This window comes from Manihot esculenta, chromosome 15, assembly GCF_001659605.2.
Source record: "Manihot esculenta cultivar AM560-2 chromosome 15, M.esculenta_v8, whole genome shotgun sequence".
Lineage (NCBI taxonomy): Eukaryota > Viridiplantae > Streptophyta > Magnoliopsida > Malpighiales > Euphorbiaceae > Manihot > Manihot esculenta.
The window spans coordinates 11096667-11118133 of NC_035175.2; the positions used below are offsets into that span (position 1 = coordinate 11096667).

The 21467-nt window shown below is 33.3% G+C and overlaps 2 protein-coding genes across 9 annotated transcripts; one reads left to right on the top strand and one right to left on the bottom strand.

Moving 5' to 3' along the window:
• Window positions 1-166: 166 nt before the first annotated feature.
• LOC110601542 (histidine kinase 4) lies at window positions 167-8175 on the bottom strand. 3 transcript variants are annotated; one of them, XM_021738711.2, is made up of 12 exons: window positions 7860-8175; window positions 6607-7079; window positions 5930-6163; window positions 5624-5793; window positions 4779-4997; window positions 4500-4686; window positions 4355-4406; window positions 4031-4260; window positions 3709-3807; window positions 2793-3508; window positions 1069-1578; window positions 167-829 (listed from the first exon to the last, which is right to left on the bottom strand). In XM_021738711.2, the coding sequence occupies exons 2-12, from the start codon at window positions 6970-6972 to the stop codon at window positions 565-567; spliced, it is 3048 nt and encodes a 1015-aa protein (XP_021594403.1). In that variant the 5' UTR covers window positions 6973-7079; window positions 7860-8175; the 3' UTR covers window positions 167-564. The 3 variants fall into 3 exon arrangements, with proteins under 3 accessions (XP_021594403.1, XP_021594402.1, XP_021594404.1); XM_021738710.2 differs by having other exon boundaries at window positions 6607-7183; XM_021738712.2 differs by lacking the exon at window positions 7860-8175 and having other exon boundaries at window positions 6607-7828.
• Window positions 8176-16711: 8536 nt separating this feature from the next.
• Window positions 16712-20941, top strand: LOC110602260 (zinc finger protein 4). Of its 6 annotated transcripts, none has more exons than XM_021739735.2 (3): window positions 16712-17159; window positions 18934-18987; window positions 19910-20941. In XM_021739735.2, exon 3 carries the CDS (start codon window positions 19988-19990, stop codon window positions 20726-20728), a length of 741 nt encoding a protein of 246 aa, XP_021595427.1. In that variant the 5' UTR covers window positions 16712-17159; window positions 18934-18987; window positions 19910-19987; the 3' UTR covers window positions 20729-20941. The 6 variants fall into 6 exon arrangements, with proteins under 6 accessions (XP_021595427.1, XP_021595426.1, XP_021595429.1 ...); XM_021739737.2 differs by lacking the exons at window positions 16712-17159; window positions 18934-18987 and adding exons at window positions 17175-18293; window positions 18394-18501; XM_043951423.1 differs by lacking the exons at window positions 16712-17159; window positions 18934-18987 and adding exons at window positions 17175-18293; window positions 18394-18458.
• Window positions 20942-21467: the final 526 nt, after the last annotated feature.

Sequence of the window (21467 nt, forward strand, 5' to 3'; positions counted from 1 at the left end):
TTGAAATCGTAAGGACCTAATCTTCACTCAAAGAGAAAACTACCATTGAGACTAATTCCAAAAAAGATAATGTCAGAGTCCAATTGATGAAGATTTTGCAATGATTACAACAAAATCCGATGGATGCAAAATTCAATGGATAATGTGTATATGCACAGTTCACTCGTGGCAACAATTTTTTCAAGTCTTCAAATGCTCAGTGATTTTCAAGTCATGTAGAACAGACAACAATACAGATCAAGAAAGTAACATTGCAAAAAAAAATAATAATAATAATTATGAGATTTACACCTTTTGCTCCCTTCCTCTTCTAGGATCTGTACATACAAGGGGGATGGAGGCTCCTTTAGTAGTATACATGTACTCTGATTCTAGTCAAGTTAATAGCAAGTTGGTTAGAAATAAGTGCCCAGACAGCCAAAACCTGTAATCGCCATTGATCAAGAATCATAAAAATCCTAGGAAACCATCATCCATCATCACCAGCAGATGATTGAAAATTGCTGGTAGTGCTCATTCCAGTACAACTCTGTAATGTATATTTTGCAGGCGAGGAAGATCCGGTTACGAGTCTGAGATAGGTTTGGCTTTGAAGAACTTGGCAACTGCCTGGTAGAGATTTTCTTCCTCAAAGGGCTTTGACACATATCCATCCATCCCACATTTCAGGCACTCATCATACGTTGCGTGTATTACGTCAGCAGTCATGGCTAAAATTGGCACATGCCACTCACCCTTTATAGCAGTTCCTTCTTCCACCATGGATTCACCATCAACCTGATCATTTGCCAGGCTCTCCATCTGCCGGATACGACGGGTTGCCTCAAACCTGGAAGAAGAATTAATTTAAGTATCTGTGTGTTCAAGCTAGAAAATTTTGCTAACACAAATAATGAATGCAAGAATTTTCATCAACAAAAGCAAATAAGTTGGTTCAACAAAATCACGAACTTCAGCTTGCGAGAAATGAGGAACTGTGCAAAAACCATCTTTGGTTGCCAATAATGCAGGGAGAACTGATGTGTTATTGCCAATTAAAAATAAAAAGACAGAATCTTGAAAGCTTACCCATCCATTTCTGGCATCTGAATATCCATGAAGCATGCATCAAAATTGTGTGGTAGCTGAAGCAATTTTAGTGCTGCTTTGCCGCTGTCAGCACACTCCACATTAGCTCCAAACTTCTTCAGTGCACCTGCAGCAACTCTACGGTTTACCATATTGTCATCTACCACCAGAATTTTCTTGCCACAGAGTAGACTCCGAAGGAACGGAGATCCATTTGGCGCATCTTTCCCTTGTGGCCTCTTTTTCCCAAGTCCCATCACCTGTTGAAGACATGCAGCCACCATACTTGCTCTCAAAGGTTTCATGATCACAGTATCTGCAAAACCTGAAGCTTTTACTTTGTTGAATTCATCACTACTGATGTTAGTAGCAAGAAGTATCATCTTAGGCAACTTAAACATGAGTTCGTTCTGCTTCCAGTCCAGTTGCCATACACTTGAACCACCATCCTCCCCAGAAAAACACGAGTCCTTCTCCACTAGAATTATATCTGGCTGGATACTGCTGCCACTGAAAATAAAAAAGTGATGCGGATAAATACATTATAACATAATTTCAAGTTCTAAACAAAATGTAGACATAGGAATTATATGGTATAGTTTTTTTATTGATTCCTCAAGATATTCTTTCAGGTCATCTTGTAGGAAGAATAGCTAGTATCCCTTGTCAACTAGGCACAAGTCATTTCTTGTTGTACACCAGTTACTTATGGAACTGAATGTCTAATCTACTTAGGAAAAATTCCCAGAGGGCCTTATAAAGTGAATACCCCCAAATTCAGGAGAGAATCTAATGATAGTCATATCCTAATTTCCTTTTCCTCAAAGATATCTGCTTTGATTACCTTATCTACAAATAGCAATTTCCAAGCATTGACCTTTGCCAGTGATATAGATAAAACACTGCAGTTACAAATCCATTAACTGACAGCTCTGATGATAAAAGGGGAAATTTATCGAGAGCTGCAAAGCAACTAACTTGCTAACTCCATAAAGTTCAAATCTCACACCATAAATTGTAAGGTTAAACTGCAAGACATATGATAAATAGAATTGACATCTAATCTATTTCTAAATACGGTGTCCAAAACTTGAATTCCTAACAGGACAAAACTCAACTCAACTCAACCTTAATCCAAATGTAGTTAGGTTGTCTATATGGATATTTATAACTACTACTAACACGACAGAAAGAAATATAAAGAATCTTGTGAGGCAACAATTGCAACAGAATCTTTACATGCAAAAGTGTTATATAACATTAATTCAGGGAATAATTATTTAATTTCCTTTGGTGAAGGATTAGATGAGGACTTCTTGACATTGTGGGCCTGCAGGGTGCAGTATGAGGTCTCTGGAAAAATGGGAATTCTGGTTGTTAAATGCTTCCTCTACAGAAGTTGCTGAAATGGTTGTATTATTTGCTTTTGCACTAAAGTTGAGCGAAGCTATGGGAATTGGCATCTCTACGTGTTACAGGTTTGGGAAATAATGGGATTTGTTTTTTTCTCTGTGATTATTAATACAAAAACAACAACAACCGTTTGCATTTTTGTTGTAGAGGAAGCAGCACAAACGGCTTTGTCCAAGAAGAGTCCACTTTCTCTCACATGTAGATAGTTTAGCACCCTCCAATTAGATATATTTAATGTGGTAGCATTTAAAGATTCTCTCTCTTGCGAGTAACTGGTACTAAAAATTGCACAACCAGCTTAAATAACTTACCCAGATGTTGGCGAACCCTTTTTTCCACAGGTACCTGCAGCCACCTTCAGACTACTTGCAACTTCAGCCAGAATACCAAGTCTCTTCAGGTGGTATCTGGTTACAGCGGCCCTAACTGGTTTTCCATCAACTACTATTGCTTTCAACCCCCTGAAGCTGGAAGGAAGATCTTCAGAATTTCGCTTCTCCATTTTGTTAAATGCATTTTTCTTGCACCTCCCAAAAGCAGCAGTGAATGAAAATGTGCTTCCAATCTGAGGCCGGCTAACAAAGTTTATATGACCACCCATAAGCTCAACCAGACATTTACTGATGCTCAAGCCAATACCAGTTCCTCCATAATTTCTTGAGGTTGAACTGTCTGCCTGCATGAAGGGCATGAAAACACGATCCTGGGCATGCAAGGGTATTCCAATTCCTGTATCCTCCACAGATACCACCAAAGTAACACTATCAGAATCTTCATTAATGGTTAGCACATTTACTGAACCACTGGATTGGAATTCTTCATCTGCAACTAAATGCTTAAAGGCTTCCCAACTGTTCCGATCATCAGCTGCTTCAAAACCACTTAAGGTTTTGAACTGACGAGCACCAGACACAATTACACCTTCATCAGATCCTCCATGCAAACAACTGTCAGCTTTTCCAAATGTAGTGACCTTAGCATGTTCATCTAGATGAACTTTAACAAATATATGTCCTCGTTCAGTGAACTGCCAAAATTTTAGTTGCATAAATCAACAATACCATAAGTATTTCAAAGACATTAATGTATCCAGCAGTAAGAAAAATCAATGAACTACAACAATTATGGCTAAAATTACTAAATCTTACCAGTAAAACATACTGGCAACTGATAATTGAAGCAATTTAACAAGAAACTTAATAATGATTGTCTTAGCAATCCACTGACCTTAACAGAGTTCCCCACAAGATTGGTAATGATCTGTCTGAATCTCCCAGGATCCCCCAAAACAATGTCTGGAACTTTGTCAGAAACAAACACAGCCAGCTATGATTCCACAATTGTTTGAGCAACCAGGGAAAATAGAGAAGGAAAAAAAATTGCAGTGTCAGTTCTAAAAATGATAGAGTTTAATTTTTATAAACTGCAAGTACCATATTAAATACTTCAACTTGAGCAAATTTCATGCCCAAGCATTTCAGCCTACAACAGTAAATACAACTTAAAGTTTCCCCTTTTTTTTTTTAATTTCAAATTCAGAAGGACTTACCTCAATTCCTTTGTTTCTTGACTTCTCAGAAAACAAAGAAAGAACATCATCTAGTATGGATCGAAGGTCGAATGGGACAGCTTCAAGCTCTAACTTGCCAGCTTCAATTTTTGCTCTGTCAAGCACCTCATTTATCAATGCTATCAGTGCCTTTCCACAAGCTTGAGCGGTTTGAGCATAATCCCTTTGTGTTGAACTTAAATCAGTATCTAGAAGCAAAGCCAGCATTCCTGCAATCACACGTGAATTGCATAACTAACTATGAAGTTACAAGCATCTAGAACATACTTATGCTCCAATAGGAAAAGGGGAGATCGTGCATACCAAGGATACCATTCATAGGTGTTCGGATTTCATGAGATACAGTAGCAAGAAACTGGCATCAAGAAGACGTGGTACTAAGGTCAAAAGATGCTCCACTTAGAAATGAGGAATTGACAATGCTTCAAAATTATGTTTGAATATATACCTGGGATTTGGCAACATCAGCAGCTTCTGCAAGGACTTTCAACTCCTCCATTTCATGAAAATCGTCCTCCACTTTGACAATATGAATTGCTGCACCATACAAGATATAACCCACTAACAAACCGATCACAAAGAACAAGAATGCAGTGGTGAGTGCTGTCCAGGACGTCGGTGCCTTCTCATGATATCTGCTTGAAATCCAAATCAATAAGTATCTTCATGCTGAAAGCCTGACCTATTTCATCTCGTAAAATATTGATCAATAATTGAATATACTCACCTACATATCATCTGATGTTTTCTGAATGGGTCTCCAAAATCAAGCTTGCTTTCATGAACAAGAGACATGTCACCCTCTTGATTTTGGTGACCATACATGATTAAGGGATCAGAAGAGTTAGTTACATCATAAACATTCACTAAAATTGCCTGATTTCCAGCAAGCTGTCCAAGTAAATTCTCCACAAGGGACTCAACATCAAAGGCTCCACCAAGGTATCTGCTTAAAATTAGAAACCCGTATTACATAAGGCATCAAAATTCCACAATAACAAATGAATAAATTTCTGTCAATTATGACATCCACCATACTGTAAAGGATGTGATATTGCAAGATATAGATCAGGGGATGGCTCCCACTCCTTAACCCCACACTCCAGCATAAGGGGACTGTTGGCTTTGAATATAATCCTAAATTAGATTAGGCACTTGAACCACAGAGCCACTGGCTAGATTTACCTCAGCCCCATACTGTTAGCATAAAACAAGAATTATGCATGTTGCTGAGCATACAGAGAACAAAAGAATTGCTATGCTAAATGTCTTTCCATAATTTTAGGAAAATGGAACAGCTGAATTATATTTAAATGATGAAATGATCTAACAGATATAGAATGTAAGAATTTCTTCTCATTCAGGAACTTCACTGCCAACATTAAAGCAGGTAGATAAAAGAATAAGATCATACTGAAATGAAGGATTATGATATGATTATAACTATATCCCACGACCAAATTAATGACTTTTAAACAGCCATGCATTAACTAGATGACAAAAATGACACGTCTTTAGTGTATTTGGATCAAAATTCCAGCAATGACAAAATGCAAAGTTTTTCTTATTTACCCTGCACTTGCTTCTATACGCTGCGTCACTGTGGGATTTTGAGGAAGCTTAGACTTGTAAACAGGGAATGTCAAGACCACACCAAGATGATGTGAACCTAGCAACCTGAAGGGGCTTGTCAAAACAGCTTTCCCGGTAGCTCTAGCCTTCAGTATGTTTTCTCGGTCCTCCTACATACAAAGGCAACATTACTGGTTCAATTCCAAGTACACCAGATTTTGATTTTGTGATACTGTTATAACTTAAAATTACATTACCAATAAAACCAAATAAAGGTAAAAAAGAAATTGTGTAATTTTGATTTACCTCCCCCGACATCATGTCAATAGATTCAATGTAGGATACAGTCTCTTGAGAAAATATCACTGGAGCATACTCATCTCTTGAGGGTGAACGCTCTTTCTTCATTGTCTTTATTGTCCATCCATGTTGCCTCTCAAATTCCTTCCTCTCCGAATCAACCACTCTCTGTGCATAGGCTACTCCGCTCAACAATGGTCGCTCAAAGGATGTTCTAGCGGTGTATTCAGCAAAAGTCTCCTGCATTTTTGCATGAAATAAAATCTTATCAAACACAGAAGATAAAGAATGAAAAAGATGTCAAATTCTCTCAGAAAGAAAATGCTATGCCTCATCAAGTGAACTAATATTGTACAAATGTTGATAGTGCCAAACCCATTTTGTAAATTTGCATCTTGCAATGAGTTAGCAGAAACTAAAGTTTCCAAATACTTTACCCCAATTTTATCAGAAACCAATGACAACCTCAACAACTTTAAAAGCGGAAGAAAAAAAAATCTAAGCATAAAATTCAAGCAAGCATTATATGATTATTTGGCTAAATCAAATCGAACTGCAGTAATGTTGCCCTAGAATAAACAGCAGCAGACGTAACGTTTGGAAAATATTTTTTTTCTGACACTTTCCTTCTAATTTCTCACAAACCAAATAGAAACATATCCCATAAAGGTAGGGGCACAAACCTGGTCAATTGCAGATGGGTTCTTGTTGTAATGGAAAGTAGACACAAGAATGGCGAGGGCATGGACATGGTTAACACTAACACTGAATTGATCTTGCAACATTCTTGCTCTTTGATCACACATGCTACCCAGTACTTCCTTTCTTCTTACTTTATTATCAGCATCCATGCCATTGTATATCATCGAACTAATAAAGGCCACAAGCATGACCCAGAGCAACAAGAATTTAGGAAGCCAAGCTCTGTGGGCTTGGATAAATGTGTACCCTCTTTTTGTCCCCATCTGCTGCTCATTCACCTTGACAGCAACTGAGTGGTGGTGGTGGTGGTGATGGTGGTGGTGGATCTGCTGTAGCTTCACAGCCATGGAAGCTAAAAAAAACAAGAACTAGAGAATCTCTGTTTCTTGTTTAAGTTGTTGTTGCCGGTTCTTTTCTTGGTTTTCTTCTTGTTTCTGGATTACCCAGTTCATATCTGAGCAAGAACGCCCCCAAGAACACATGCAGCCACAGACATGTGTGCGGATATATAAGGGAACTTCCTTTAAAAGACTGGCAAATTTGCAGGTACCCTTTTTTCTGATATAGAAAGAAAAGGGTACTGCTAAGCTTAACTAGGAGTAAATTATCATCTATAGCATTGTTTTGCGTGATTCAAGCAAGACATAAAACAGAGCCTAACACGAAAATTTCACAAATAAACAAATCTATCCTCTCACTCTCTAGAAACCCATTTCAAGAATCAAAAGGAAAGAACCAGGAAAGGAAAAAAAAAATGAGAGAGTGAAGTACTCAATTGTTAGAGACAAGCATGACTCTCAAAAGAAGGAAAACAGCCCAAATTCCAAAGAACAGTATCCCTTCTCATCCATCCACAAAGATTGTTTCCTATAAAAAAGAAAGAGAGAAAAAAAGAAAAAAGACCTGCAGAAAACACTAATCATTTTTATAACTGCAAGAAACAGTAATCATTTTTATCTCCAAGCGTGAAATCAGCTGGTTTTTGTTAAATATAAGAGAGCAAAAGGACAAAAACAAAAGAAAGCACGTTCACTGCTCTTCTTTTAAATATAAAATAATAATCAAGAACTCATCTTCACAGCACGAATCGACTCAACAACTCACTGCACAGCGAAGCAGAAGCAAGCAATCCCAAATGCTCATAGAAAGAGAAAGAAAGAAACGAGAAAAAAAAAAAAAAGGGTTCTTGAAAGAAGGGAACAAAAACAAAAACAAAAACAAAAACAATGGTTACCTGTAGAAAGGTGGAGGAGGTTCTTTGAACAATAGCAAGTGAGAACAGAACAGAGTTGAGAGTATTTTTATTTTCTTTTTCTTTTTCTTTACAGTGATTTTATATTGAATTATATTTTATATACGTATAAGATTATATATATATACGCTTTTATCTGACCTTTGCTTTTTAAAGCAAACTGAATCGAATTTTTAGGATTTTTGTAGATACGGTGGTGTCCCTTCTCTCCCACAATATCCATTAAACTATTACTTTCTCTTTCTGCAACTCTCTTCTCTTTCTCTTTCTTCTCTGTCTTTCCCCTTTTTTTTTTTCAAATTTTCATATTACTCATTATTCTCTCCCCTCTCCCCTCCACACTCACATGTATATTTATATATATTTATCAAATTATTTTTCATAAATATTTATTTTATTTATAAATACTAAAATTTTATTAACTTATTATCCCAGAATTTTAAATAAAATGACAATAAAAAAATTATATATTAAATGGGTGTGTAATTGAGTTTTAGAAAATGGTAGGAGGAGAAATGGGATTGATGATGACAGATCACACATGGGTAATTATGGAGCTAAGAATAAAGAAATTGACTCAAGGCAAGGCAAAAGACTAGATGGAATAGGTTGGTGTTTCAAGATCTAGCTCATTTGTGTTTTGAATATGGTTGCTTTCTTCTTTCAAATGTTTTTTTTTAATATATTTAATTTTAATTATTTGTGAATAATAATTGAAATTAAATAGATAAATAAAATAAATAAATAAATAAATAAAAGAGGTTAATGTATTGGGGGTTGTGAAAATCACTATCACATATCTTTGAGATAGTGACACCCCCACAAGCAATGGATTTCATTCCCACCTAATTTGCCTGTTTCCATACCTCCTTGACTTATTATTATTATGAAAAAAAAATTATTTGTGCTCTATATGTTGAATTAATAAATAAATAATAAATAGTTAAAATTATAATAAATCTTATATTTAATTATATTTTGTTTTACATTAAGTAATATTTTAAAAATTAAAAATATTCAAAAGTTTTTTTTTTTTAAGGTTTCGTTTGTAAATCCCAATTCCATTGTAACGAAAAAAAAAACAAAATTAATAAGAAGGGAAGGAATTGAAAGACAACACAAATGCATGCACCAGCACTCCCCACATGCGAAAAGATTAATGTTCATGCGACGGAGTTGCATATTAAAAAAAAAAATTAAGAAATGGTGCTAAAAGATTATTGTAAAATTATAATTAATCAAACAAATTCCAGCATTAAAAAAATGAAAAATTATTCATTTCCCTTAAGTTGGTATCTGCCAGCCACTGTTGTTGAATTGAAAATCAATCAACCAATCTTGTTTTACATCTAAAAATTGAAAAACAATTCTACATCAATAAATTCCCAAATTAAATAGAAATATTATACTCATAAATCTCAATAATGGGAAAGTTTTAAATTGTCCTGTATTTGTAATTATAGATATAAAAAGTACAACCAATTAGAGCAACCAAGTTTAATACATAATATTTTTCAAAAAAAAAAACTCCAAGCACAAAAAACATGAGAAGTTATACTTATAGGGGAGAGACAGCGCTGGAAAACCCAATTCTGTGATTTCCCAATTAGCAAAAACAAGGCAGAAAAGAAGAGGAAATAAAAGGGGATTCACTAAATATGTAAGAACCAATAAGTGACAAATATAGGCAGGTGGTGGGTATGATTTAAAGGCAAAAAATGGAGAAGGAGATACACAACAGTTGCAGATGTTGGGTATTCTTTGAAAAGAGATATCTTTTGATGGAATAAGTGGGAGATTGCATGGGGACCATTGCCTTCAACATATAAAAAAGATGAAGAGAACACAGTCAAATTGGCCTTCCTCTGTTCTGCTCTGCTCTGCTCTGCTAGTACTACACAATAGACGAAATCAGCCATGGGATTTTTATAATATTAAACTTTAAAAATTGAAAAAAAAAAAAAAGGGTTAAAATGGGTTTTGGTGTTTATGTTTGTCCAAGTAATTTGAGAAGTGAATAAAAATTGGGAGCCACTGAAAGTGAGGGAGATGTGGAGGTGTCGGCCATGTGGGTTGCTAGTTGCTGTGGGTGAAGACCCACACAAAGCATCGCTTTCTGTAGAAACAAAAGTCTAAGTTTCTCTGTTCAATAAATGATAATAATGTGATCTTTCTCTTTGTGAATTGCCATTCTTCACCATCTTCTCCTTCTTCTTCTTCTTCTTCTCTCTCACATGGGCAGTTGCTTGCTTCTCTCACTCCCCTGAGATCCTGACCCGGGCCCTGACCTTGCTGCTGTTGTGTCCTTTGTTTTATTATTGGTAGAGGGTTTGGCATGCTCTGCCATGGCTCTGTTGTGGTCCCCTTCCTTTGGGTTTTATTCACCCATCACCCATGTGATATGATGTGTCTTGTAGAATCCTTTCATCCCATGGCTACCTCCTGTTTTCCCTGATTTAATATAATTATTTTTAAATTATTAATTAAAAATAATATGTTAATTTTTATTTTTCTTAATTTTTTAATAAAGTTAATATGAAATGGGTTTTTTTCAAAGGAGTCAAAGAGTTTGAATTTATCGTCCTTCATTTCTTACACCTTTTAAATGATATGAAAAAATGGTCAAATTTATGTGTGATTATATACAAAAATTTAATGGGTAATACTTTTATTTTTATTTATACTAAAACAACTCATATTAAATTAAATTAAAAAAATCATGGAAATTGAGAATATTTAATTAATTATTTCAAAGCTTAATATTAATATTAAAATTAATAATAATATAATCTTGCACCATATTTCAAGCATTAATATGGGCCAAAGTCCAACATACACTATTGACAAAAGTCTCTTAAATAATTTTCTTCTTTTTATGACAAAAAAATCAACAACTTAACTTATAGGACATTGTGGTCCTAATTTCTCCATTTTAATGACTTTATCATAAAGAAACAAAATTTATTAAATTTATATTTAATTTCCATAGTTTATAATTTTGATACCCATTACACTATATAAAATTGAGGTAATTAATGTGTCAAGAAATAAATCATACCATGGGTCCCCTTACTGCTTTTCATTACAAAAAAAATGTGATTTTAATAAATTATTTATCAAATAATCAATGAATGAATTATTTAATAATGGTTTGAAATTATGAGAATAATACAGTTCCAACTAAATATTTTTTTATATTAATTTAAATAAAATTTTATCCTAATATTCAAAGTTTAAAAGTGAAATTTCTTTGAGCAGTTAAGTAGCATATCACAGCTTTTTAGGCTAATTGGCCCACTGATTCTGCAGCTAGCAAAATAAAGAAAAAAGTTTTTTTAAAAAAAAAGAAGATAAGGGATATTATTTATATGATTTTTAAGAATGGAACATCTTTTAATAAGGAAATATATATTGAGCACATAACCTTTGCCAAATCCAATAGAGCCACATAAATATAGAAAATTTTTTTGAAAAAAGGTTGAATTTTGACTTGGTTGTAGTGTTGTGAAGAAGGTTGGGCAAATCTCTCAAGCCCAGTGGAGCAAAGATATGATACCCTTTTCTTCTTTTTCTTTTTTTTTTCTTTTTTTTTTCCAATTTTTATGTAATTAGAGGACATTGGTTCCTTGTCACTTTTTTCCTTTTTTTTTATTGTTTTTTCCCAATCATTTCTACAAAGACTATCATCATACTCCTTTCTTCAAAACCAATCCTTAAGACTATTTCTAGGCTTCTCTTTTTTCTTAAAAAAAAAAAATTGATTGTATTTCCTTATTTCTTTTGGTGGGTAGCTGGAGACTTTTTCATGCATAAATGAAAGAGTAGGACCATTGGGACAAACTGCTTGTAAGTGGGCTCCACAACAGAATCTTCATTACAACTTGGATTTTTCCTAATTATCTTTATAATTGTGTTTAATAAATACCCATTTTCAAATTATTATTTTTTTAATAGAAAAAATAGAGAGTGGAACTTGAATCTAACAAGTGAGTTATATACTTTTGCCTTCTGACTAGACCTATAGGTATTAGTGTTCTAAACATTGACCATGAAGTGTTTGATGCAGTTGCCAGGCTAAAATGGCTGGCTATAAAGGGAGAATTTCCTAGTTTGATAAATTAACTTTTTTTTTTTTAAAGTCTCAAAGCCACTTTTTATCAAAACCGTATTTGGTGAAACTGATTTTAACAACCTTGAAATAGTAATAATAACTTCAAAGTCTTGTTAACTTTAAGACAAATAGAAAGAAAGGGTTTAATTTGCTCAAACATTTTAGGATAGTTCTTTATTCATATAGCATTAAACCGTTTTTCTTTTTTTTTCTTAACCAATCTGTATTTAAATATTGATAATCACCGGTCTTGCTACATCTGAAAGAAAGACCAGACCTTAAAGAAGAATACAAACTCAAAACCTGTATTTTCACGATTCTTTTTTTATTATTTATAATTGAGAAATTTATAAAATTTTAATTTAATTTATTTATTTATTTGGAAATGGGGTTGATAAAGAGCATGTGAATTCGGTCTGCTTAGCATAAGTTCCTTGATTAGAATAATGAATAAGTGTGGAAGATGGAAGAAAGTGTAGAATTTTGAATAGGCACAAGGTGTGATTTGGCCCTTAAGATCAGGTATATGCCAAATGAGGTCCAGTGAGTGGAGATATGGTTGATTAAAAATCGCATCATTTAGATTTGTTAACAATATTATATTAATAATAAAATAAAATGCACAAAATTAAAGATGAGAGATAACCACTTCTTTAATCAAACCCACAATCATAATATTCAATAAAATTATTATCCAGCTCAAAGTCAAACCAAGAAGCATCAAGCCTTGAAGATACCCATTACAAGAAAAAATAACCATTTTCATAGAATTCCACTAGCCCAACTTAAAAGTTTGCCTAAAATAGGCCCAGGCTTACCATTTTTGAAATACCCATACATGGGCTCACTATATTTTAAGTTTAAAAAAAAAAACTTTTATTTCTTAATTTTATTTCGAACACAAAAAATTGGTAAAAAAAAAAATTATTTCAAATGGGTTAAAAGTAATTTTCTAAAATATGTTATAGATTAATAAATTTAAGACTCTTTTCTTATGGAAATTATTTTCTCTTTTACAAAAAGTTTTCTTAAAAATTTGATGCTTATTTTTTCAATGGAAAATTGAAAAATAATTTTTCATGTTTTTCCCATTTATAACTAAGCTTTTAAAGTGTGTTTTTTCATATCAACTACAACATATTAAAGGATTTTTTTAAAAAATAATATTAATCTCAAAATTAAAATAAACCTTAAAATTGGGCTGAAAATTCAAGCTGAATTATTTAATTTAATAATTCTAGCTAACTATTATTTGAGTAGTAAATAATTCGAGTATGATAAAAAATTATTTCATCTGAAATTTTAACCAATATCATTTGATTAAAACGATATAAATAAAATAATAAATTAAAAAATGAAAAATTTTATTGAAATTCTTCGAAAATTCAGAGATAAGTTTCAAATAGTTAAGAAAATATATTTATAATATAAAAAAATTCTAATATATAAAATTATAAAAAAATATAAAATTAATTTTAAAACAGTAAAATTTTCGTATTGAATTTTATAATAAATTTACGGCTCTCATCATATTTTTGAAAATAGTATATTTAAAAATTTTTAAAAAGAAAAACTATTATGAATTTTTATCGAGCGTTGATAATAAAAATTAAATTTAGTCTAAATTTATCGTAAAATCAAAGGTTAATTGCTTTCGTATCAAAATAATGTTATGAAAATATGCAATTTAATCAATGGTAGCTAAATTCAAAATGGGAAGCTGTGAATAAAAATTATGCCTTTTTGAAGTGGAAAACACGATGAAATTCCCACTTGGGAATTATTGTGCGTAGCTTCTTCTTCTAATTATTTCTTTTCTTTTTTCTTTATAAAGTTGGCCATATGCCACCACTTTGCAGATATTTAGTTTTGGATTTACGCTCCCTTGATTAATATAGAAACCTTAAGCTAAATGATTTTATAATAATTGCATTTTTTTAAAATAATAATAATAAATAACACTTGCTATTTTTTTATAAAATAAAAATATAATTAAAATCTTGCTTTTATGTTCATTCAAATAAAAACTCTTTGAGATAATATGACATGCAAATATTTATTATTTATTATTTATTAATAAAAAAATTATCATATATTATTAAAATATAACTAATTGTTTTATCTCATTAGGGAGAGAGGAGGGGATGGAAATAAGTTTTTAGAGAGTCTTGTTCTATGTATTTTATTGAGTTTAATAGAGTGAAAATAAAAATCATATTGATGCTTGTGCATATACAATATTTAATATTTTTAATAGTGAGATTTAACTTGATAATATATAAATATTATTTTAAAATTTTAATATTTGAGTCTAAATTTAATTCAAATTTCAAAAAACTTTAATTTTCACTATGTTACTTAGTAATTTTTTTTTTTTTTGGGAAAATATACTCAGTAGCAAAGTTATTCATAAAACATAAAATAAACATTTTGAGGGGAAAAATTATAAACATTTAAAACTATTAGGAATACAAAATGGGATCGAATTAAAATATTAGGGAATAAATTCTGTACATCCTGGTTTAGAGAATACAGCCAAAAATAGAAAATCTTAAAAAAAAAGAACGCCCTAGATTTTTGAAAATGAAATGGTAAAAGAGAAATGATGAACATCGTCTTCTCCTCATGACTCGGCGGTGCTTTTATCTCCAAGGAATAATGTGCGACTCAGGTTTGCTTTCAATGTGGTAGGGGACCAATTTATTGGGCCTCTCGTTGGATGCCACGTTTGATTGTCCAAATCCTTATGTAAAGCTTAATTTTAAATATTATTATTATTTTTTTGTAATTATTAATTTTTAAAGTTTTTAACACTAATAGATGTGATTAGTACACTAATTAATATCTTGCTATTCCTTAAAAAGAAGACACTCTTCATTGAATTGTGCACATTAAGTGTCGTTATTGATTCAGTCAATCAATAAATTCTTACTAATTTATTTTTATTTTTCTAAATAAAAATTAAAAATTTAAAAAATAAAATTTTAAACTTTCCATATTTCCTTAAATACATTTATCATTAAATTAAATCGATAATTATCTTACTAATTTATTAAATATGCATATAAAAAACAGTAATTTTATTTAAAAATAAATTGATAATTGATAATATGAGATCTAAAAGATATTTACAAAGCGTTCTGTAAATTTAGTCCGAAAGGAGGGTGTTCTTCCCTTTTTATTCATTTTCTCTGTCTGTCAGTGACGTGTAACGGCCTTACTTTCATTGGGCCACATGTCTCTGCCATACTGATATGGACGTACGAGAGTATCAGATCTATATCCTATGCGTAACGGCCGTTTAATTCTCCTCTGACACGCATGTTGAGGGACCCACCAGATGGATGGACTGGCCACATTCCTTCTTCTGGACTGGGATGGAAAATAAGATTAAGACTGAGGTTAAAGGAGGTCTGATCATTTGGTTGGAAAAAGTGGGGTCGGCTTGATTGAGAAATCCAAATGGAGCCCGGTCTTAAGACTGAACGGGCTGGACCTGACTCACGCAGAAGACTTATAAACCTTTAGGTCATGGACTGTCATCGTAGGTCTGATCTTAGATCGGGATAGTGAAATCCAGCATTTGATCAATAATTATTCAATTAAATATTTATTATATTAAAATGCGTTACAAGATAGCTTTCTTTCTCATTTTTTTTCTAAAAAATAAATTACTTAAATCTAATAAGGAAAAGGACCCGATATATAACAAATAATAAATATACATGAATGGAATTGAATGCATATAGGCAATACGTGTAGATTTGATGGTGGAGATGAAAAGGACTGAGTGGAGGAGTAGGTGGTTGACCCACACAATTCATGAACTATGCAATTTAATTTTATTAAACCCAAATGAATATTATCTAATTTTATTATATTAAAGTAAAAATAAATATATGAAAATGTTAAGCAAAGAAAATAGTGAAAAAAATTCCAGTAGATATAGCAATGAATGTTAAAGTTAAAACCAAAAAAGAGCAGAAGTTGTTAAAAGGATCAAAACATGTTTTTGTGTGGATACATCTAATAAATTCAATAGCATGAGAGATTAAAACAGAGATCAATCTTCTGGGGCCAGTTGTGAGGCAAGGTTGGGTCCATGGCCTTTGTCTCAAAGCAAAGGGACATGTACTACCCATATCATCCTGCACAGAGGTGAAGATGACAAATGATTTATGCTTGTCCCAAAGACTTTAAATTTTCTTTTCTTTATTTCTTTTTTTAAAAAGAAAGGGTTTTTAAGTGTATAAAGGCAAAGATGTATGGGCATAAGTGAAGGCTCATGTGCATGTTGAACAGTTTCAGCAAGTAAAACACTGTAAGGAAGGGAGAGATGGGAGGTGTTATGGGAGTCCATCTGACAATGGAAAAAGACATTCGAGGTTAAAATCCTTGTAAAGAATCTGACCACAATTCTGATTTCAACTTTCAAGTCAAACTTTTTAAGCCCCATTTTACCTTGAAATTCACAGCTTAAATTAGTTTTTTTTTTTTTTTAACTTTGATCTTATTTATTTGGATAACTAAATTAGAAATTTTAAATTTTTAAAAGGTACAAAAGTTATTTTTATTTAATTTAATTTATTTATTTTTTAATTATTTTTTAAAAAATAATACATTTGAATGGAAAAAAAAGAATACTTTTATTTTTGAAGGCAATACCACCAAATATATCAATACAGTGAAATGATAGAGGAAGCAGAAGCATTTTTGTTTGTTTTGTGGGGCTGATTGTACTTCTCTCCATCTTTGCTTTTTCACACTCTGTTTGCTTTTCCTCTCCTCTCTCTCTCTCTCTCATATTTATATGATGCGTAGCTGTTAAAAGATTGGAGGATCCAAAATTCAACATTGAAGTGTTTACTGTTTATTGCCTTCTTTCTCTCTGCCTTGCTTTTTTTTTTTTTTTGCTATTTCTGACTTCTCTGACTTTTCTCCATCATCTCCATTTCTTCTACTTCCGCTTTCCCAAAGATGGCTGCATATCTCTCTCTTGAATCTTGATGAACTTATCTCTCCCTGTATTTGCTTTTTATATACTTCCCCCACTCCATAAGTGGCAAAAACAAGAAAGCACAGTTGCTACTATCTTTTCTTTTGATTCTTTCACACTCTCTCCAAAGCAACATCTCCTTGAGGCATAGTAGCCAATTTCAAGATACTACCATGTAAGCAACTCAAACTGCCTGCCTTATCATCTAAAGATTCGATTTTTATGGCTTTTCTTTTTTCTGATGCTTATCCCCCCATCCCTTGTGTTACTTTGATCTTTAATCACTTCTCTTTCTATTTTTCTGGGGCATAAATTTACTTGTTCTTCTCTATCCTTGTTGGGTTGCTGTGGATTTTGGCTTTCTTTAAGGGTCTGAGAGTTCAGTAGAATTATGGGCTTGTCATGTGTTCTTCTAGTGTTTGATGATGGGACTGTGTGATAATTTGCTTTGTGGTCCAATAATTATACTCTTAATAGTGTTATTTAATTGGGATGGCATGATTGAAAAGTTTGTTTTCATATTGAAATGCACAAGTTTTCTTTATTGGAACTAATTCATTTTTTTTCTTTTGCATTTTCGGTATCCTAAAAGGACGTACTACCTTCTGATAATATAGCTTAATTTCTTGTATTAGCTTCCCCAAGATGCAGGATAGTTTTCATTTCCAGTTTGTTGTGCCTTGAATTTATCCTATCAGTTGATGGTGTGCTAGTAGTTCTTTTAGTTTCACTTATGGGATCATAATTCATGAGTGGGCGATCGATTTGGTGTCCTTGAACTAATATTTTCCTGTTTTTGAAAGCAAAGTGAAAACTCTAGGTCTCTCAGAAGCATTATACTGCCGATTACTGATAAGAGCAATGCCTGTTATGGAGATTTTCTGCTATTTTCCTTTGTCATATGTGATCAAATATAAGCACACTTTCAGGGTTTGTTGCTTCGTGGAAAAGGAATCAGGTTACCTTCAATTGATAGTGGTTGAGAAGAATCTAGTAGTGAAACATGAGTGCTCTGGTTGGACAAAGTCTACACATTACTGCCTATTTTTTTGGGAAAGTAGAGAGCATCTTTTAGTTGTTCGTCTGGAAAAAGTTGTTCATGCATAGGGTGAAATAGAAGTTTTCATGCGTATAATCTGATTGTACCATTCACTATAAGTTGAGTGCTCAAAGAGTTGGTCTTGGATCTTGCATGTCACTAGCAAGCTAAAGTCAGTAGAAAATAAGACAGAAGAGAACAAATTTAGGTTTTATTTTCTATCCAAATCAAGTCCTTTGACTCTCTAAGAGGGGCACGACATGGAGAAAAGTGAGTGACTATGCTATTCTTTATCTTCTATGATACTCAGTATAATCAAGAAAACGAAAAATGACATTGTTGTAAATCAATATTTTCTTGCTTATCGCAGCTCAAACTAGTTGAAAAGAAGATACCTGAAACTCCAAAGACGAATATTTGAATTCTAGTAAAGTGGTTAGGCACTCTGCTTTTCTAGAACTTTTGTTGCTTAATAACGGTTGGTTGCTGGATTTCACTTTACTTTTTTCTCCCTTGCTCTAGGTTGCTTTCGTTGAGTGCTCTAATTTGCAACTAAAAATTATGTGTTCAAGTAGACTGATGCCGGTAGTTTGATTTCTTGATTGGGGATAAATTTCAGTATAGCCTATTAAAACTATACTAATGCTGCTATAAATATTTGAGAATTATTAGTTTTCCATGTCTGGAACTCATTATGCACCCTCTGCCCATTTCATTGACTCTGCTCACACATTGATCTGTATAAATGAGGCTGTAAATGTCACAAATTTATTTTTTTAAGAGAAACTATCAATGTTGAAGCAATTGATTAGCGAATGTATTTACAAAATGTATGTTTATGAGGAACATCTTAAAAATTTTGAAGGTTTAGAACTTATTGGTGTACTGTGGTCTCTATTGTTATGTGCAGGTTATGTTCAAGTCTTCTGAGGATTATATAAGAAGGGTTATGGTGCTTTGAATGGTATTCTTGATCCATAATAAACAGTGTCAAGTATAATATTGATATGTTAGATCATCATTTTAATTTTGGATGAGAAAAATTACTGGGATTAGAATGCAAATGATAAACATAAAACAACAAATAAAGTCATAATCAATCGAGAGGGGAAGGAGAAGGTAGTGCATGTAACCCTATATTAGCATGTTCCTTGGATCGCTCGGAATGATCTTGGGCATTTTGTTGTAAGAGGATATTTTACACTTCCAAATAATTTAGCATCATGTAACATGTGGAACTCAAAAAGGCTTCATGGTGACTAAGGAAGTTCTCAAGGTGATGGTAATATATAATTTTACGTTGAGAGAACATTGAAGCATCGTGTTTGAGTAACCTACTTCTTTTGTAGGCTCCTCTATCCATGGCTATGTTTTTTCAGTCTGGGGCTAGGATAGGGAAGCAAATAATAGCGTTCTAGTAGCTAAAAATGTAAAACTCCTCATGTCCTACCAGAGCACCAGTGACCTTAGTGTTTTGCATGACTTCAAAAGCGTTGGATGACTGCAAGGATTTTATCTAGTTTGTGTAGTTTGTGTGCTGTGATCATATGTCTTGAATTATATTTACTTGTGTTGCTGGTCATTTTTTGATAGATTTTGGTGCACTCATTCTTCTTTGCTAAAGCCCTGAAATGGGGGCATGCTCATGACATTTGCACTTTGACACGAGTATCCCAAGATCTAAAAGTATGTTTTCTCTGGTCATTTAACTCATCATGGTCTGTATTATAGATGCAAGTTGGATTTTAGTTATACATATTTATCTAAAATTGTATGTTTATGCTATTATGTGCAACTCTTGTTGCATGATCTACGTTGTCCTCTATTCTAGCCACACTCCCATTTTAAAGCAAATAATTTCATCCCTTGGGCTTCTGTGCATACAGGTGAAGCAATAGTCCATCAGCTTTAGCAGCTAGCTCGATTTTTTCTGATTCAGATAGACTGGAGTAACTTTGCTTTGCATGATCATGACACTCTCCAAATTAGAATCTGAAACCGAGTCTGAAATCAACAGTCAAGTGGCATCCAATGTATCCTTGCAAGAACCATCCTCTGATCCTTCCAAGGATAGCAGCACCCCGTCTTCCTCTCACACAGGTCTTCCTAAGCTTCAACAAGGTCCGACGTCTGTTTCCCTTGACCTATCACTTACTTTTAACTCCAACGACATTGAATTGAAAGGCACAGGTGAGACTAGCAGTGAAGTAGCTGCCCCTGCTTCAGCTGCAACCGTCCCCAGAGTTTTCTCTTGCAACTATTGCAGACGCAAATTTTACAGCTCACAGGCACTCGGAGGACACCAAAATGCACATAAGAGAGAACGAACAATGGCAAAGCGTGCAATGCGTATGGGAATATTTTCAGATAGGTATACCAGCTTGGCATCCCTGCCACTTCATGGTTCTACATTTAGGTCCCTTGGGATCAAAGCTCATTCAGCAGTGCATCAGAATATGTTACCATCACAAAAGCCTCCTGATGCAAGAGGTGGAGCTAGATTCGAGCAAGGCTATTATGGGACACCGGTATTCATGGAAGATGATGATGTTGGTTTGCACTGGCCTGGAAGTTTTAGGCAGGTGGATGAATCAGGTGGTAACTTCAACTTAGTTTTGGGTCAGAGCCCGAATATGAATATTGTAGGAATGGCACCACAGCCGAGGACAGATTCATCTGCACCAGATCTTACCTTGAAGCTCTGAATTTTGTAACTTCTTTCTTTTGAATTAATGATTTAGATGTGCTACTCATGATAGTCTTTGCTTTGTACAGTGAGATATGCATTGGCAACAGGCTGAGAGTAATTTCCCACTAGAACATTTAATTCTTATTTGTACTTGGCATCACTGAGTAATGTTGTTGTGCAAGAGATTCTAAAGGCTTAAATTAAACTCAATGTCTTGCATTAATGTTTATGTTGATGTGCATTAGGGATCCCTCAGGCTCTGCAGAACCTTAATTTGATTGATGAAGTGATTGAAAGTAATCCTAAATTAGGCCTTGTTTGGTTTAAACTCTTATTTCTTATAAGTAAATTTGTCATGAAGTACCTTGCTTCCATCTATATGTCCCTATACTACACAAGTTGCTTCCTAAAGGAATTAACTTCTTTAAATTGTTGAGAAACTGGGATAAAAAAACTTAATAAAATGATGTTTTCCTTCTACTATGTACTATATGGGCTTGAAATGGCTCGGACTGATAACCGAAAATCCAAGCCCCATAGGTCGAGCTTAGGGTTTATGACTGCAGTTCTGAGCTTCAAGGGCTTTTACTGAAGTCAATCTTGTGGTTTTTCGAATTTAAAGTTTCATGAAATCAATATATCCTCATAAAGGCGACATCTTCTTTCCTGTTTTCTTTGTTAATTCTGATTTGGTTACAATTTTGAACATTCCCGTTTGTTTGCTGGGAAAATGAGAATTAAAGAAATTGTACCAG

Bases quoted from the DNA above. Each gene is read 5' to 3' on its own strand.
- LOC110601542 (XM_021738711.2), bottom strand. From the start codon at position 6,972: ATGGCTGTGAAGCTACAGCAGATCCACCACCACCATCACCACCACCAC. The intron at 4,998-5,623 runs GTAAATAAGAAA...AATTTTAAGCAG, and splicing joins CGTATAGAAGCAAGTGCAGG to ATACCTTGGTGGAGCCTTTG. The intron at 4,407-4,499 runs GTATATATTCAA...TCTTGATGCCAG, and splicing joins CTGATGTTGCCAAATCCCAG to TTTCTTGCTACTGTATCTCA.
- LOC110602260 (XM_021739735.2), top strand. From the start codon at position 19,988: ATGATCATGACACTCTCCAAATTAGAATCTGAAACCGAGTCTGAAATC.